Consider the following 16,932-nt stretch of genomic DNA (forward strand, 5'->3'; position numbering starts at 1 on the left):
TAGACCTGCTGGTGAGCTGGTGTGTGTAAATACACAGAACATGTTCCCACCTTAACAAAGCAGGTATTCTTAAAGATCTTGAATGGATATCCAATCAGCTTGAGCTTCTTCACTATAGTCACTGACTTGTCCAGATCCAGAATGACTCCAGTGGCCGCGATACGAAAACTGGCCTGCAGACAAAAAAAAAAAAAAAAAAGGGAGTATGAAAACTGCACAGCTAAAAACATATTTTAAAGGAATCAAGATTTTTTTTTTACTAAACCTGGAAATAAAGATTGTCAGATATATTGAGAATCTAGTGCAGATTGTAGTTTATCAACATGGAGTCAGTCTTACCTTAGATCCAGTCACTGACTGCACAGCCAGGAAACCAGAACCCTGGGGTGTGATGGGACCTTTGAAGAGACAAGCCCAGAGAAAAGGACTTTTAAAATCACAATGTTTGGATATTTAAAAATAGAAAACCTTCTACCAGAGTACAGATTCACTTGAAATATTGCCTGTCGTGTAAGGTCTTAATTATCCTGGGTTATATCTGCTGGGTTTCCTTAGAAACTTTAGAATCTACTTTGAGCAATTAATTGAGCACACTGCACTGTTTGACAACTAGGATCAGCTGGAATGTATGCATGATTGAATAAAAATGATCTTTTTGTAAGTTCCTTGACGACATTTAATGTGAATACAGAAATCAATTTGAACTGAATATGTAGTCATTTGAGCCACAGCAGGGTTTCCCCCAGAAACCTTGTCAAGTCTGGTGGTCAGGGCACCATGGCAACCGCCATGTTTTCATATTAAAAATGCTAAGTTGACAGGAAATGTAAAAACATTGAGTAATTATGTTACTGAAAGATATTGTTTACAATACTTTAAACTATAGTCTTAAACGACAAACACAAAAACAATTAAAACACATTTTTTTGTACTTCAGCTAAAATTCAAATAAAGTAATCAGCCAGTGGATTACCAAACACAAATACTGGTCACATTTAGACCAGCTTTTTCTATTTTGTGACAGAGTGCAAAGAGGACACTGCTTTTGGTTGCCTGCTCTTAATGGGACAGATTTTTCCGATTTCCGTTCTTCCACGGCCGCACACTGAAATCTGGCTGACAAGTGGAGTAGAGCCCTCTGTACAGTTTGAGGCATTGTGCTGCTGCAAATAAAACAGAATGCTGTAACACTAAGAGGTGGGCAAGACATCCACCATCACCTGGGAAATTATAAATAAACTATCAATTTGCAGCGCAGACAGAGTTGAGCGATGGGCGAGCGTGTTGAGATGCAAAAGCACAAGCTACACATAGTCCATTGTTCACACAGAGGTATCATTGTCACTGCAAGTTAAACCTGCACCTTTAACAGCACAGCTATTTGTGGTTCACATTGAGCTTGCACAAGCAGAGGAAATGCTGAGGCTTTTAAATTTGATAATTACCTTGGTGCAGTATTATCTGAAGAAACATGAGGGGTTAGTAGAAATGCCGATACAGGTGAAGCTTCTCTGCAACAATGCCTTCCAAATCATCCAGTTAGAGTGGAAGACGGCACATGCAAACCACGCTGAGGTGAACTTCAGGGGTGCAGCACACGAGTGATTAGTGCGCCCCCATCTGTTCAATGGACCAACTATAAACCAGTCTTTCAGAAACACCTCAGCTCTGCTGGTGAAGTTCACAGTGCAGAGCACAGCAAATACACATACAGTCTGGGGTCACTGGTATATAAATATATATATTTAAAATAAAAACAAGCAATGCTTAGCCTGGCAGGGGGTAGGCCACTGGGGGAAATCCTGCACAGTCAGCGATTTTTCTCACTGGAGAAATTGTTCCATCTATTCATCTGTTTGAAGTGTGATGGCATGATGTGGGTTTTCTGTTCAGAATGTTGAATATTACTTAAACTGAGTGATTCATTGCAATTGAATGTGTCATTATCATATAAAAACAGATGATAATTTTAGTTTCTACCTATCCACTGAAAAACACAGAGCGACCATTAAATCTGAATGAAGCCAGTTGTCATCAGTTTCAAACAGATTCAATGATGAGTGGAACTTTCTTTTGCACAGAGCAGCAGCGCCTCACCCCAGATGGAGGCTCCACAGTGCATGTGCTGTGGCGTGTACTTGAGCAGGCGGTGGCGCCCGTTGTGATCTTCCATGTGAAACAGAGGGATGGTCTGGAAGCGGCGCCAGCCCAAGGAGAAGATCAGAGGATCCTTCGTCTTCAGGATCCGCTCGTACCATCTGTGTTTCTTTAGTCGCATCTAGCTCACAAACGCACACACACAGTTAATTAGGAATGCTTTATTGTCCATGCTGCAGAAAGCAACACCATCCAACACACTTCAACCATGGACTCGGCGGTTTAGAAACACCTAAAGATAATACACACTGCTTCATCTGGGTAAAGGTGCATGTTGTCAGCTGACAGTGTGTGTACATACCTGGAGATATCCTAAGTTGCCTTCGCTGGAGCCCAGCCCACCAAGGATTATGGGATAATGGGCATCAAAGTTTGTCACAAACTCACACGGCAAAGAGCCAATTTCCACCCGGATGTACATTCCAGGTCGGAAGCCTTCATACTGAACCCTGCTCTCATCGTCCATGTCCCCAAACGCCGCTCTGTTCAGCTGGGTGTCAACAGGAAGACAGACAGGAACCAGTCAGTCAGACTGGAAGCAGCAACCAGTCAGTCAGTCAGTCAGACTGGTAGCTGTACCTCTGCCTGCTTCTGCAGCTCCTCCTTCAGGTCGTCAAAGTATGTGGCGTCTCCGTCATCATACTCGGAGTTGAACCGTTCCTTCAGTCGGCGTTTCTTCTCCAAACGTTTGTTCTTCTGAACCTCTTCATCATCCATCTTCACCTGGGGCTCTTCATCATCATCATCGTCGTCGTCGTCCTGTGTATCCTGGAGATCACACGGTGGGTTAGGACAACTGTTGAGATGGTCAATCTGCACCAGTAAACCCTCAGCTGCTGGTCCCATCATGAGTATTTCCAGTTGAAGATGGACAGCAGCCCTCATGAACCCGTCACAGAGCTGACCTGACCTGACCTCTGGCTCTTCAGCAGTAAAAGCTGAAGAACCTCAGCATCTTCCCAAAGGATGAAACATAATAGTAAATGAGATTATTACTGTCCGTCATGACAGCTAAATACACCTCCTGAATAACTACAACTATATTAAACTATTTTTCCTGTCTTGTTTTGTTTTTGGATTCTTTCATTGGTTCTGATGGTACATTACATCACACAGAAGTTCAAAATGTGAAGACATGCAAGCCTCTGGAGGAAAACAAACTGGGTTCTTCAAACACAAACGGTCACATCTGGTGCTGCTGCATCCCATACCTGAGGCTGGCTCACATGGACTTCTCCCGTCTCCAGATCTTCAAAGTCCCCATACAGCTCTTCTAAACAAAGCATACAGACCACTCATATCAGTTCATCTTCTGTATTGTGGGAATAATATCAATAGTAATCACAGGACAGAAAGGAACACAATGGAAGCACTACGGAGATAAACACCCAAAACACACTGTTGGGTGGGACTATCAGAGCAATACGATTGAGTTTTAGACTTCTGCTGAGGAAGGTAAGATCGGTGTACGAGATCAGCTTTACATGTAATTTCCAGTCAATCACCAATCTCCTGAAATTAAGGAAATTGGTGCTCCCCCTGATAAGAGCATGATGTAGAGCAGAGCGAGTTTCTGTTGCTGAACTCTTCCTACCGTCTTGTTTCAGCAGCGTGGCTGCATCCTGGCCCTCCTCCCACTTCCCCGTAACAAAGCAGTCCCTGATGGAGTCCAGCACCTGAAACACACAACATTCCATCTCAACATGGCTGCATTCTGTAGGCCACCAGCTCAGCAGCCTCAGTGTGGACAAAGCAGGTAGAAGTTGACCTCTTGGACATCCCAGTCGTGGCCAGTGTCGGCGTGGAAACGGGAGCAGTCCAGAGCGTTCGCCTGGAGCTTTTTGCTTTTCTGCAGTCGGCTGACTCTGAACAGCCCTCCCAGTTCCTCCTCCTCTTCCTCTGATTCCGTCACCTCGACAACTGCAAAACAAAGCCAGTGGGTTTGAGACATCCTTCAGAGAGCCACACTGTGTAGATGTTAGAAAACATATCACAATATAAACATTTCATATGATGAAATGATTACTTATTTTCTTGTTTTAAATATCCAAAATATTGCCAAACTGGTGGCGTGACCATTCCTGTTTTATCCACAATTTTCTCTCCTCATTATGTTTTTTGTTTGTTTTTTTTATTACCAGCTATGAGGCACGGCAGTGAAACCTGAAATTCCTGCTGAGCAAGTTACTCAACAGGTTGTTGCTAGGTAACACTTAGCTGCTTAGCTGGCTGTGAGAGGTGAAGCAGCTAAAGCTTTTCCTCTGCTTCCATCCCCCAGAATGCTGTGCAGAGGTCAGAGTTCAGTGAAATTACTGATTATTAAAACGTATGCATTATCTATTGGCCACATGCTTATGGTGATATGTTGTTATTGATTTACTGCCACGGCCTAATAGATGTTCATAGATGAGTCACAAAGGGTCAATCGACTGATTTGTTATCTGAAGAAATGAAACCAGACTGCGTACCTGAACCATAAACAAGTTTTCTCAGATTTGGGGCAGCTTCTTGTTGCCGTAGGAACGCCTCCGCTGCTTTCTGCTGCAGACCCTCCTTCCATCTGAGAGCCCCTGTGAGTGTGAACGGAGAGTTAAAGCATGAAGAGAAAACACAAAGTCCCTGCAGGTCAGTGGCCGATCCTGTTGGCAGAACCAGGTCAATCAGGAGGATGGAGTGAGGGAGGGGAGGCCCCTGGTGGCCTGGGCCCAGTATGAATGTGTCAGCGAATACAACAGTCCTGAATCTATGTGACTGAACATGGGCCTCAGTTGAAGCATGTCAGAACCTTTACAGGTCTCCTTCAGAGACAAAATCTAATAGCTTTGACTGGCATACAGCAGCAATTAAAATGAAAAAATAAAACATAAATAAATAAATCAGTAAAGAAAACTCTCAGCTACTCGATATCTAAAGGCTCAAAGAGAAACATATTAATACAGTGAACATGTGGAGGAAACTGAAGCAGATCTAAAGGACCCAGGATATTTACCCTGCTCCTCCATCTCCTCCTCACTCTCTTTTTCAGAATGCTGCTTGCCCAGCTCTTCACCTCCATCATCATCATCAGTAAGCTCATCCTCTGATTCTTCATTCTCTTCAGAACTATGACCAGAGTCTCCGGGTGTTCCTGCCTCCTCTTCCTCTTCACTCATCTCCAGCTCGTCTTCGCTGTCTGCAAACGCCGGCAGCTCAGCACAGCTTCCTGATCTTCCCGTCTCTGCCTTCAGCTTCTGCTTCTTCTGGGGTGGAGCACCACCTGCTGCCGTCTCTTCACATTCAACATCATCTTCATCATCAGCCTGGTCACTGCCTTCGCTATCATCTTCCTCGCTGACATCTTCCTCCTCCTCCTGGGTGAAAATCACCTTCCTTCGCTCTCTGTTGGTGGTGGGATCCCAGACACTTTGTTCCTCAAGTATCTCCTTCTCCCTAACACACACACAGTTGATTAGTATCATTATTATGATAGGTATCCGAGGGTGTGCGTGTGTGTTTATGTGTGAGAGAGAGTTTACATGAAGCAGACAGATGCATCAGTACACCATGTGAGAACAGACCTGGTGTGTTGGTGTTGGCTGATGTGTGTCGGGTCCAGAGTGGCTGAGCCAGTGAACAGAGACACCTTACTGGCAGCCATCTTGGTGTCCAGAGTAGAATGTGTGTCAATGAGAGACTGGACCAGCTCCGTGGTGGGGCGCGCCTCCTCCTGTCACCCAGCAGGTAGGACAGTGAGCAGAGGCCAGGTGGTCATAATGAAATGCTCAGACCTTTCATGAAGCAGCATGTACCTGCAGCTGGTTGACGTGGCTGGCAGGCAGGTCGATGTAGACGGCGTCCTTGTCATAAACCAGCCCCCCAACCCCCGCCATGGGAGCGTACAGCAGGCGCTCCTTCTCATTCAGAGCTCTCTTCTTCTGAGCGTCAGGAAGTGGACACGGGTCGGACAGGAAGCCCACGTCTCCCACCTGGAAGTCTCCTACACCTGTCCTCAGACACCACATTACAGCAGCAGGTTAGCTTTCCAATGCAAAGCCTTGACTTAGATTGAACTATGTGTGCTAGGCTACATTCACACAGCAGGCAAACATGACCTTTACCTGACCTTCACACCCATCAGAACGATCTGTGATCTGAGCCACTTCCATATGTGGAACTAAATCAGATTCTTATCTGATAATTCTCAAAGCATCTGCGGTCTGAACATCCAAGTCACATTTTATCAGGCTTTTGCATCATTGATATGAGACATGCATCATAATTGAATCAGAAGTGAATCTCAAAGTGAAAAGAGATTCCCACCAGTATGGCTTACTGGTAAAACACTCTGAGCCTAGGCATATGATGAAATGATCAGACCCCCAGGGTGAATGTGTGAAGGTTTTCAGGCCTGAACACATCACAGCTCTGCTGAGCGCACCTGGGATGTGGACCTGGCCTTTGTTTTTCAGATGTGCCCCTCTCAGGAAGCCGTACAGAGACACCGTCCGGTCACATTTAGGATCCGTCCTGACCTGCTCTGGATCTGTTAAGTCCTCCATACTGAAAAAAAAAAAAAAAAAAAAACTGAATTGGGAAGACCTGAAATATAAAAACCAGCATTAAGAAGATTAATTTTTTTCTTTTTTAAATTATTATTATTGGCTCTAGTGGCCTTTATTTGAAAGTAGTTCAACTGGAAACAGGGCAATGAGAGAGGGGGAAGACATGCAGCAAATGTCACCAGGCCAGGAATCGACCCAGCGACCAAGGCCTCCATATGTGGGTTGTTCTTTGCCCTTGCGCCACCACAGCGCCCACAGGAGAAAGATTAATTATTGATGCCTTCAGGTGATGTTAGTGTTATTAAAGCAAAACACAAATTAAAGACAACCCAGCTGTTCATTTGACTTTCCTAATAAACTTCAAGATAAAGAACCAGAAATCCCAGCTCAGTAGAGATCATCTGCATATAGTTCAGTCTGAACTGTTTACAGCTCCTTATGGAGGAAGTGACATCACAGGGTTCTAGCTGCTGGGGCCCATGATGTGGAACATCATGTGATCTGGTTCTGTTCGTTTTTGTCACTTTTTATCTCTGTTCTCTGAATTGGCAGCAATTCTGCAGAAAATATTTTCTGATGTTTTTGGTGATGCAACATGATATTAAAAAAAAATGTAAATTTGATGCATTAAAACTGAATAACACTTAGAAATTTAAAACAAACTTGCAGAAAACTGCAAAACGGCTGAAACACCGAGTTCCTTTAAATCAAGACTAAGAACCCTGTTAGAGTTACTTTTGATTAATAATAAATCAAACATGGACCAACATATTCGATGTGTATTGATGATGGCACTCGACAAAATGTAATGTTTGTTACTGGTTTCTCAATTGGTGACTATGTTTTTAGGACTTTTTATTTTTGTTTTTTATTATATTTGAACTGCTTTGTGGCTGAAATGTGCTACACAAATAAACTAGATCAGGGGTCCCCACATCCAGTCCTCCAGTTACCATCCTGCAACTTTTAGATGCGTCTCTGTTCAAACACACCTGGATCAAATAAACTGCTCGTTTCCAGCCTATTGCAGAGAGGAATGAATGCTGGTGAGGGAATTCAGACATTTTGAAGCAGAGATGCATCTAAATGTTACAGGATGATAGCTCTTGAGGACTGGACTTGGGGGCCCCTGAACTAGACTGTTTAAAATTCTGGTTTGCAATAATGTATTTAGCCACTTAAATTGGCTTACAGTGTCACAAACTGGGTAATTATGGTAATGTTATAAGAATTTTGATTCATGTAAACGAGCAGCTCTTTTCGTGGCCAGAGTCTCCGCCCAAAACTAGACCAAAACTAAAAGTAGTGTTGGTTCCATGAGAGCAACAACAGATACCAATGATTTTAAAATATGATTAAATTCAGTTGTTGTGTGCAGTAGAGATAAAGTTGCACTACTTAACAAGTGTCCTGATGTAGATGGTTCAATAACCAGCAAATTGCTCTTGATTCTTAATAGTTTTCAGTAGGGATGTGCCGATCAGGTTTTTTCCTGCCGATACCGATACCGATCACCCATGATTATTATTATTATTTTTTTTTTTTTTTATCATAAACACTACCGGTTACATTATGTGGAAAAAGGAACCATGAATTCACCTTAATTTAGACAAAAACTTGTTTTTAATAACTTTTTCCAAGAAGAAAACTAAACAAAACAGGCATTGTGCAAATTGTACTGCTATTGATAATACTATTTTTAACAGACTGATAACATATGAAGGCTCTGAAGAGGCTAAATAATACAAAGAGCCAAAATAAAACCTCTCAACATTGCCAAAAAAATTTAAGTATAAAACATTCAAAGGCAAAAACAGGTTCCATTACAATAAACAATCCAGATTTACTGAATAAAAACTTCCTGTTAGCATGGCGGCTAGCTGGTTACTGCTAGTTCTGAGTGGCTCTTTCTGACTGAGTGGATGGAGTAAATATGCAGATCAGGGAGGAGATCGATTATTTTTTTAGAGATTATCTGTCTCATGTTAGGACAGCGAAAGTTTTAATACGTATGTAAAATTTATTTCTTTAGGTTAGATGCTGCAGCTTTAAGCAGGTTCGGTGTGAGAGTCACTACCAGGTGGAGCAGAAGCGAAGCTCCGTCTGTCAAATATTACTACCTGTAGCGTAGCAGCGGTTCAACAGGAGAGCAGAACCAGAGTCTTACATCGCAGCTCGAAGACTGAAATAATTTTCCAGGTTATTTGTTTAGCTTTCTGACCGTCATGCTAATCCGGGTGAGTGTTTGTAGCTGTGCGCTGCTTTACCTGCTACCTGATCCTCCGTATGTCTTTTTTACTGCAGTGAGCCTCGATGTAGCCAAACTCTGTCAAGTATTTCATTGATTTTATGCCATATTAGCTTCGTTGTGTTGATGCATTTTGACCTGCTTCAATTTTCCGCCGCAACACGCAAACTTCCCCATTCATTCAGTGCGTTATAGTTCCACATCGCTTAGGATTTGTTGCTGCGCGTTGAGCAGAGTGAAGGAAAGAGGAGACCAGCTACACAGGCAGATTGGAAATGAGATGATCGGTATCGGCAACAAGAGCCAATAATCGCCGATCACAGATCATGCACTTTTTCACGAAAATCGGCCCGATTATGATCGGTGACCGATCGATCGGCACACCTCTAGTTTTCAGAAGTATACACAGCCATACAGGCTACTGCCAAAAAGAAGAAATGGATTTTCAAATTCTTTTTATCATCAATCGCAATGAACACCACAAAATATCATAATTAACCACATTATCCATACCCAAACCCTGACAATGATCCAATAGAATCATTAACCATGCGACTAAGTTTTTTTCTACAAGCTGTGAAATCTGTCCAACTTCCATCCCTCTGTCCCCTGCAGATGTGCACGCGCACACACACACACACACACACACACACACACACACACACACACACACACACACACTAAGCAAAGACTGATTGAGACTTTAGAAATAGATATTTATATACTTTAGCATTTTATTTATCAGTCAGGGTACCATTGTAATTTTGTTAAGTTCTAGAAATATAACTACAAATAAAAAAATAGGAAGATAAAGACTAAGTTTCTGCACACATTCACACTCCTACTGCACCTCAAAAGCAGTCAGTTTGTGTTATTTTAATAATAGAAATATTAATAATGTCATTAAATTTGGCCACCCACAAGTAAAAACTTCCAGGCTGCACTTTGTGAAAGTGGAATTTCCACAGCTCCCACTCACCGGTCAACCAGCAGATAGGGGTGAGACGTCTGCCACACAAGAGGACGAAACTTCATGACTGAGATGAAGCGGCCCAGGTTCTTCACCTCCTGGGTCTGGTACTCCCCGTAGACCATCCCAGACAGGTAGAACAGCTTGGCCCCCTGCAGGAGCCAAACCCAGGTTACATCACTGTCCTGAGCTCCACTGTCTGGACAGAGAAGCCGTCCAGCCGAAAACATCTGATGGTGTACCTACCTGGTAGACTTCAGTCCAGAAGCGGTGCTTCAGGGTTTTCTTAGTCTTCCTGAGTGACTTGTTGTTCTTGAATGAATCCAAGTGAGTCAGGACACCCATTATACGAGGGAAACCATGAACCTGACAAATGTTGAGAAACTCGAAGGTCTCCATCTCAAAGCCGAAGCTAGCATCAATTAGCATCAACACCTGCAGACAGAAAGAAGCTGCTTCACTCACTCTGTTTTTTTAACATGCTCAACTGTTCCAGACCAACAACAATGTAAGAACAGCTGAAACCAAATATTTACATTAGGGTCACTGATCAGATAAAACATATTACATGAATTAAAGATGAACGACTGTGCTTTTATTCTGTGAACACAAAAAGAATACAGGGTTTCCCCCAGTGTATTATAAACATGGTGGCCCGCCATGCTTTACTAGCCCCGCCGCCAGACTAAGCGTTGCTTGTTTACGTTTCTAGGAAAGAAAAAAAAAATTTTTTAAATCTTTTTTTTTTGTTTGCTTTTTAAAGCCGTGCTGCAAGCGTCTCTTTCTCTTAGCATTTAACTAGCAGAGCAGATTTATTCTTAAGGATAGGTTTATGATAGGTTTATAGTTTATGCATTTAAAAGCCGACAGCGCGGACCAATCACAGCTGGCGCCTCTGCGCTTTGCCTCGCGCGCTGCCGCTGCTTTACCTCAGCGGGATCGCGCGCGCCTCCTTTCACTCAAACTGGACACAGGCTGACCTGTATGGATATTTACATCAACTTACTGTGAGGAATTATGATCCTCTGGAGAACTCTAGGTAAGAGTTTTAAACCCGCCGCGTTAGCTCTGGTTGTGCAGCTCAATGTGAACCGCAGGAATAACTTGTAGCGAATTCAGAGGCGTTGTGGAGCGGTGAGGATGATTTATCTCTGTGAACGAACAATTATATGGGGCGTTTACATCTCAACGTACTGCCCAGCGTGTGGCTCTGTGTCTGTTTTCCCTGTAAAGCTTACATCTGTGGTCCCGGTTGGCCGGAGCGTTTGTGGATAACGAGCAGCGCTAACCTCATCATGCAGGTTCAGCCTGGTGAGGAGCTTTCGTGCTCTCCTCGGAGTCACGCATCACGCAGATTTTATATTATTTTTAGTATAATTTTTCCGGTTACACGATGCGTCAAACCATATCAAATGCGTTGTCTACTTGAGAGTTAATGCGCACGGAGATCTGAGAAACTCGTCCCATAAACTCGACCAACCAGAATAGTTTCTGTGACGCTTATTAAAAACTCAACAGACACGAAATGGAAGAGCTACTAAAGCCACATTAGCAGCATTGAATTAAATCTCTTGTTTGTTGCGCATTTCAATGTCACATGCTGTTCTTATTTTCTTTTCTTTAATTATGCAAAGCACCTTGAAATGCCCTGCTGGTGAAATATGCTATGCAAATAAAATTTGATTGATTGATTGATTTCTGCGTAGTGTAGCAGATTACCTCATCATGCAGGGCCGGTCCAAGGCTGTATGAGGCCTTGAGCAGAATCTGACTTAGGGGCCCCTTTTGTTGCTAAAAATATCAGCACCTCTAACAGCTTCTGTGTTAGATTTAGTGAAATATGAGAGAAGGGAGTAGTTTAATTGGCCAGCCTAAAAAGCAATAAGTTATAATCGCAGTTTACTAAATTGGATTTGTAAATTCAAAGACTAAACTCACAGCATCAGATTGTTACTATGGTAACAAAACAATCTAACTATGAATATTGTTCTTTGAAGTTTTACAAAGTAAACGTGCCAGCTCCTTAAAATCTTGTATTTAAATGTTAAACAATTTAAAATAATTTAATTTATCTATGCCTAAACAATTTAATCAAATTTAACAGCATTGATCATCTCAATAAACAAGTGTTACATTTATGCATCTCTGGTCTGTTTTAAAATATTAGCGTTTATGGGGCCTCTGAAGCTCTTGGGGGCCTGATGGAGCTGCTGACTTATTTTGGATTAAACAGAAGTGCAAATTTGTTGTTTTTAGACTAGTTGTGGGTTTAAATAGCATTTCACTCAAGATCTTTTCCCGTAACATATAATTACACAGTAAGACTTTTACATTTCCTGTCAACTTAACATCTTTTAATACAAAAACACGGTGGACCACTGGTGAACCGACTTGATGCCCCGACCACCGGGCTGAGCAAGTTTTCTGGGGAAACCCTGGAATAAATGATAAATATTTCTCACAGAATACTATAAATGCAGAGAATGTTTTCATCTGTCCTAACCAAGTCAACAACAGCGCCATCTTGTGACCAGATGTAATCAGAGCAGGTCAAACCATAAATAACTGAGGCCGAATACATTAGGGCTGTTGTAAACGAATATTTTAGTAATCGAGTAATCTATCGATTATTCTTACGATTAATCGAGTAATCGGATTTAAAAAAAATTCTAAAATGAAATATTGGTAAATCTGGCATAATACCGGTGTTACTATCAGATATCAATATCAGTCCAATTTTTCATATTTGAGCATCCCTAACAGTTGCTTTTTTGTAGTTTAGAAAACTAACCTGTAACAATAATAGCTCACTTTCTAAGTTAACCAGAAGAAAAGTTATAGAAAAATCTGAAATTATATTGAATGTAATAACAAAGAGGCAGGCTCACAAATATGCTTATAAAAATGTCTACAATCCAGCTTTTAGTTTATGTATTCATCTTCAGTGAGTTTAATAGATTAATTAAACTCACCTTGCCACCTAACCTGTCACGCTTTGGGTTTGAAAATACGGGAAATGCCGCCTGGAGTGGGAGGAGAGGGCGAATGAACGCACGTAAGATGGGTGGAGGGGAGGAAATAGACCAGCGGACTGACGAACCGTTAGACCGGGGGACGAACACGGGGGGAAGCAATACGGGATATTTACACACCTTCACTGGTCACACTCAGAAACTCATCTACCAGCCATGTACGATGCGCTCCGCCACCCGTTTCTTCAGGCCGGGATATGAAATTTATTGTGCGGTTCGTCGGTAAAGCTACATTTACACGGTAAGCATCAGCTACTCAGCCGCCTGCCCTGTTCAGGCTATCCGCTCACCTCAGCGCTCTTCCCGCCGTTCGCTTTCAACCAGCAGCCCCGGAGGAGAAATGCTGCCGTACTCCAGGCATTCCTCAGTCATTTTAAGGATGCTTATTGGTTCCCCAAAAACGATAAAAAGTCGGGCATTATCATCAATCAATAAAATCCCCACGGGCCAATCTTGAAGATTGGACTTTATGCCGCTGAGACTTAGCTTTTGTCAACAACTCAGAGGCGGAAGTGAGAGCTCCTCGCAACGCAAATGAAGTCCCGGCCGGAACACGGTGCGCTAACTAATAAAACATAAATTAACGAAGCTTCAAGGCAGGTAAATTTTCCTCGAGGAATTTTAGTAATCGAGGTACTCGAATCATTCGAGGAATCGTTTCAGCCCTAGAATACATAAAAGTGGAGGAAGTTGTGAGGATTTCAGTGAAGATTTGAGCGATTTATCTGCAGTTTAAGAGGAAGAAGTTAAATGTAGCGTGAAGAAGAGGGAGCTGCTTCTACTGAAGGGACTATGGCTTATTTTGCAGCCAGATTTATTCGAGTCAGATAGTTCCGGAAGCAATGATGACTCCAAGGTTTCTGGGGAGGAAGGATCCAACGACAAGTAAATGAGAGAGGAACTTTCTGGTATTAAGAAATTGGACCCAAAAGAACGAACCGGACTGCCGGAAGTCCACAGCTCTCTGATATCTGGGCTGGTTTTTCTGGATTTTTTCACACATGAAAGTTTTTGTAGGTGTTGAATAAAAAATTTGGCTTATTTTTTCAATATACAGCTTTTGATTAAAATGCTATTATTTAACTCAAAGTGTTAAATGTGTCCCACCACTAGAATTAGATGTATTCACTGTCACAACATTATCTGTTCTTTCCCAAAATGGCACGTTAAGTTTACTGGATGTAACCTTGTGACTTTCAATAAATGAATTCCTACATCTATTCAATATTGTAGCATTTAGCAAACACAAATCATTGAGTTGATCTGAACTGATCTAAAACGTGGAAGGTTTTGACTGATTTGATGTAACACAGAAGAAAGTTTGTATCTCTTAATATCTGGTTCCAGCTTCATGCACTGGATCGGTCTGGGTTTCATCCCCTCTATAATTGTGAAATGCCTTCATACCAGCTCACCTCCCCAGTGTTAGTACATCCAATAGCTCTGAATAGAACACTCACCAGGTCTGCCACCTTAGCCAGATCGATCATCGCGTTGATGTCATTGTTGCACTCCATGAACGTCAGCCGACGCTTCTTACCTAAAGAACACACAAAGTTCATGTTTATTTTATGCAATAACTATTCCTAACCCTAACCCCATCACATGACAGCGGCTCATCTGGCTAAGGGATTAAATAAGCATCTATATTTTTTAATTACATGATTTAAAATATGTCCTGACACATAAAACCTGAAGATGTTTTACTTCGTGATGTTGTGTGACTCCTGTCAAAGTTAAAGCTGAAACCTACCTGACACAATAGTCACAGGTCCACATATATCTCCAAGTTTCTGCCTGGTGAAATTCTTGATCAGGCAGCGGATCAGGGTACTCTTTCCCACCTTGGGGGGTCCAACCACCACAATCACAACTGGAGGAGGCTCCAGGGGGGTTCGGTCCACCACAGGGATGTGGTGCTTTTTAGTTTTTATGTCTTGGGCCCTGGAGAGAAACAAACTTTTAGCACACCATTATTGGAAAACACTGTTATTGTGACGATTAGTGGAAAAGAACCTGTGGAAAGTCTTGGCCATGCGGACAGCAGACTGAACTGAAAACGCTTTGGGGTTACGTTTGCGCTCATCTTCTTCTACCAATCCCTCCTGTTTCTTGGCTTTCTTCTTTTCTGCCTTTGGTCCGCTGTGCTTCTGCTGGTGCTTCTTCTGTTTCTTTACCTTCGCATCCATCCTGCTCTCCGTGCTGCACTGAGAAAAAATGGGTCAGAAAATGCATTAAATAAAGCATTATTCGGAGTGTTTCACAGCAGTTGCAGTTGGAGTGAGAATCAGTGAAAAAAATCTCAAAGTGTAAATGTTACATATGAGTGGGTGATAATAATCCTGCCAGCATATTTAGCTGCCAGAGTGTTTTAATACCTTTCGTCAGAATCCTTAATGAACCAGAACATAAAACTGTTTATACCTGATGGGCAGATTAAACTGAGACAAATGAAAAATAATGGTGAGAATATTCTGCCTGCCAGAAAAGTTTACACCTCAAAGCTCCAGTTTGGGAGGAATAGAGAAAGTTACTTAAGGGGAAATGCACCACAAACCAAGCCCAAAATAACACCAAAAGCATGGCGGTGGCAGTATCATGCTCTGGAGATACATTCATTCAGCTGGAGCTATATTTTTGTCAAGGTGCATATAGATCTGTCACAACTGACAATAAATCAATTAATTGCATGATAAATTACATTTTCCATTTGCATGATTTATTAATTTTCTCTCTACCAAAAATTGGATGACAAAAGCATTCAGTGTGATACTTTGGTCTCAACCAGCCCTTCTTTACTACAATTTTGTTTACAGTGACTTCATAATTCACTTTATTTGTTGTTTCTGTTGTTTTGTTTATTTATTTTGGATATTTAAAAATTACCATTGTATTACTTGTGGTCTCAAAACCAAAATTAAATTGTTTATCGTGATAATTTCGGGGCCAATTTATCATCCAGCAAAATACGTTATTGAGACGGGTCTGGGTGGATAAAATTATGAACGGGACCAGTCAGTTTTGACTCTAAACTTTTACATGTCTGCTACCGACCTAGAGATGAACGGGGATGTTTCAGCATCACGGCGAGCCTAAAAAAACATCGAACTCAACAAAACCTTACTTCCTGAGAGGAAAGGTTTTGAACTAACCAAAGCAGAATCCTGAGCTAAATGTTTCTGAAGATTATCAAATGTCTAATCAATTCATCAGGCTAATAAATGAATATTTCATCGGGTAATAGTTTAATCCAGAAACACTTCAAACTACAGACATGAGAAAGAAACATCAGATAACTTCTGAGCTTACCTGAGGACAACAGGTACTAACAGAGCAGATGGAACTCAGCTGGTCGCTGTGCCTTTCAGGGTACAACCCGAACAGGTTTCTTGTTTATTTCCACCACAGACTATTAAAGAAGCTAAGTGCTTTTAAAAACTGTTTTTAACCCACTGAACGTGAGTATGTAGCCAGCCTGTTGGTTAAAAGCCGCTATGTTTGGTCTGTAGAACAGCCCACTGAGTGGAAGAGACTGCGGGACACGCAGAGTTAGAAACACAGCCTAAAACAGTCCGCATGAAAACATAACTGTTACCTGAAAACTATACCGTCTGCAGAATTCCTCAAGGTAAACTCCTGGTTTGGTCTCACACGTGCAGAGGAAACGATGAATGGGAAGTTTGTCACCGTGCAACAGTTCACTAATCCGACTGAGAACAACTATTTGAAGGTTCCGCACAAGGGGGTATGGATCATAGACATGAACACGTAGACGCCTCATGGAGCGGGTCGGCACGTTGCTGCGATACGTCACAGCGTCCGCCATATTGAATGTGGCCAATGTGCCAGTAAGCTAATACAAGTAAATGGACCAAACTTCAGAAATTGCCGTTCTACAAAGTATTTTAAATTAATTCCTGTCATTGACACATTTTCTCACACACATTCATATTTTTGCCAATCAAAGAAACGACTAAAGACAGA

The 16,932-nt window shown here is 42.1% G+C and overlaps 1 protein-coding gene across 3 annotated transcripts in view; it reads right to left on the minus strand.

Annotated features, from left to right (window-relative positions):
• The window catches only part of bms1 (BMS1 ribosome biogenesis factor), a 20,730-nt gene extending 4,041 nt beyond the window's left edge, over nt 1-16,689 (minus strand). The window contains exons 1-19 of one of the 3 annotated variants that reach the window (XM_014975452.2): nt 16,544-16,689; nt 14,965-15,155; nt 14,702-14,892; nt 14,409-14,488; nt 10,163-10,351; nt 9,926-10,068; nt 6,575-6,696; nt 5,946-6,139; nt 5,715-5,863; nt 5,147-5,586; nt 4,626-4,727; nt 3,926-4,077; nt 3,752-3,833; nt 3,369-3,430; nt 2,737-2,925; nt 2,459-2,647; nt 2,098-2,278; nt 340-398; nt 51-173 (exon numbers count right to left, since the gene is read on the minus strand). In XM_014975452.2, coding sequence (XP_014830938.2) covers nt 51-173; nt 340-398; nt 2,098-2,278; nt 2,459-2,647; nt 2,737-2,925; nt 3,369-3,430; nt 3,752-3,833; nt 3,926-4,077; nt 4,626-4,727; nt 5,147-5,586; nt 5,715-5,863; nt 5,946-6,139; nt 6,575-6,696; nt 9,926-10,068; nt 10,163-10,351; nt 14,409-14,488; nt 14,702-14,892; nt 14,965-15,137 — 2,820 coding nt within the window. In that variant the 5' untranslated portion in view covers nt 15,138-15,155; nt 16,544-16,689. Of the gene's footprint in view, nt 1-50; nt 174-339; nt 399-2,097; nt 2,279-2,458; nt 2,648-2,736; nt 2,926-3,368; nt 3,431-3,751; nt 3,834-3,925; nt 4,078-4,625; nt 4,728-5,146; nt 5,587-5,714; nt 5,864-5,945; nt 6,140-6,574; nt 6,697-9,925; nt 10,069-10,162; nt 10,352-14,408; nt 14,489-14,701; nt 14,893-14,964; nt 15,156-16,257; nt 16,430-16,543 lie in introns of those variants that run through there. The other 2 variants (XM_014975454.2, XM_088016419.1) reach the window with 2 other exon arrangements.
• Between the last annotated feature and the right edge of the window lie 243 nt (nt 16,690-16,932).

This window comes from Poecilia mexicana, unplaced genomic scaffold (assembly GCF_051168715.1).
Source record: "Poecilia mexicana isolate PSO_F unplaced genomic scaffold, ASM5116871v1 scaffold_19, whole genome shotgun sequence".
Lineage (NCBI taxonomy): Eukaryota > Metazoa > Chordata > Actinopteri > Cyprinodontiformes > Poeciliidae > Poecilia > Poecilia mexicana.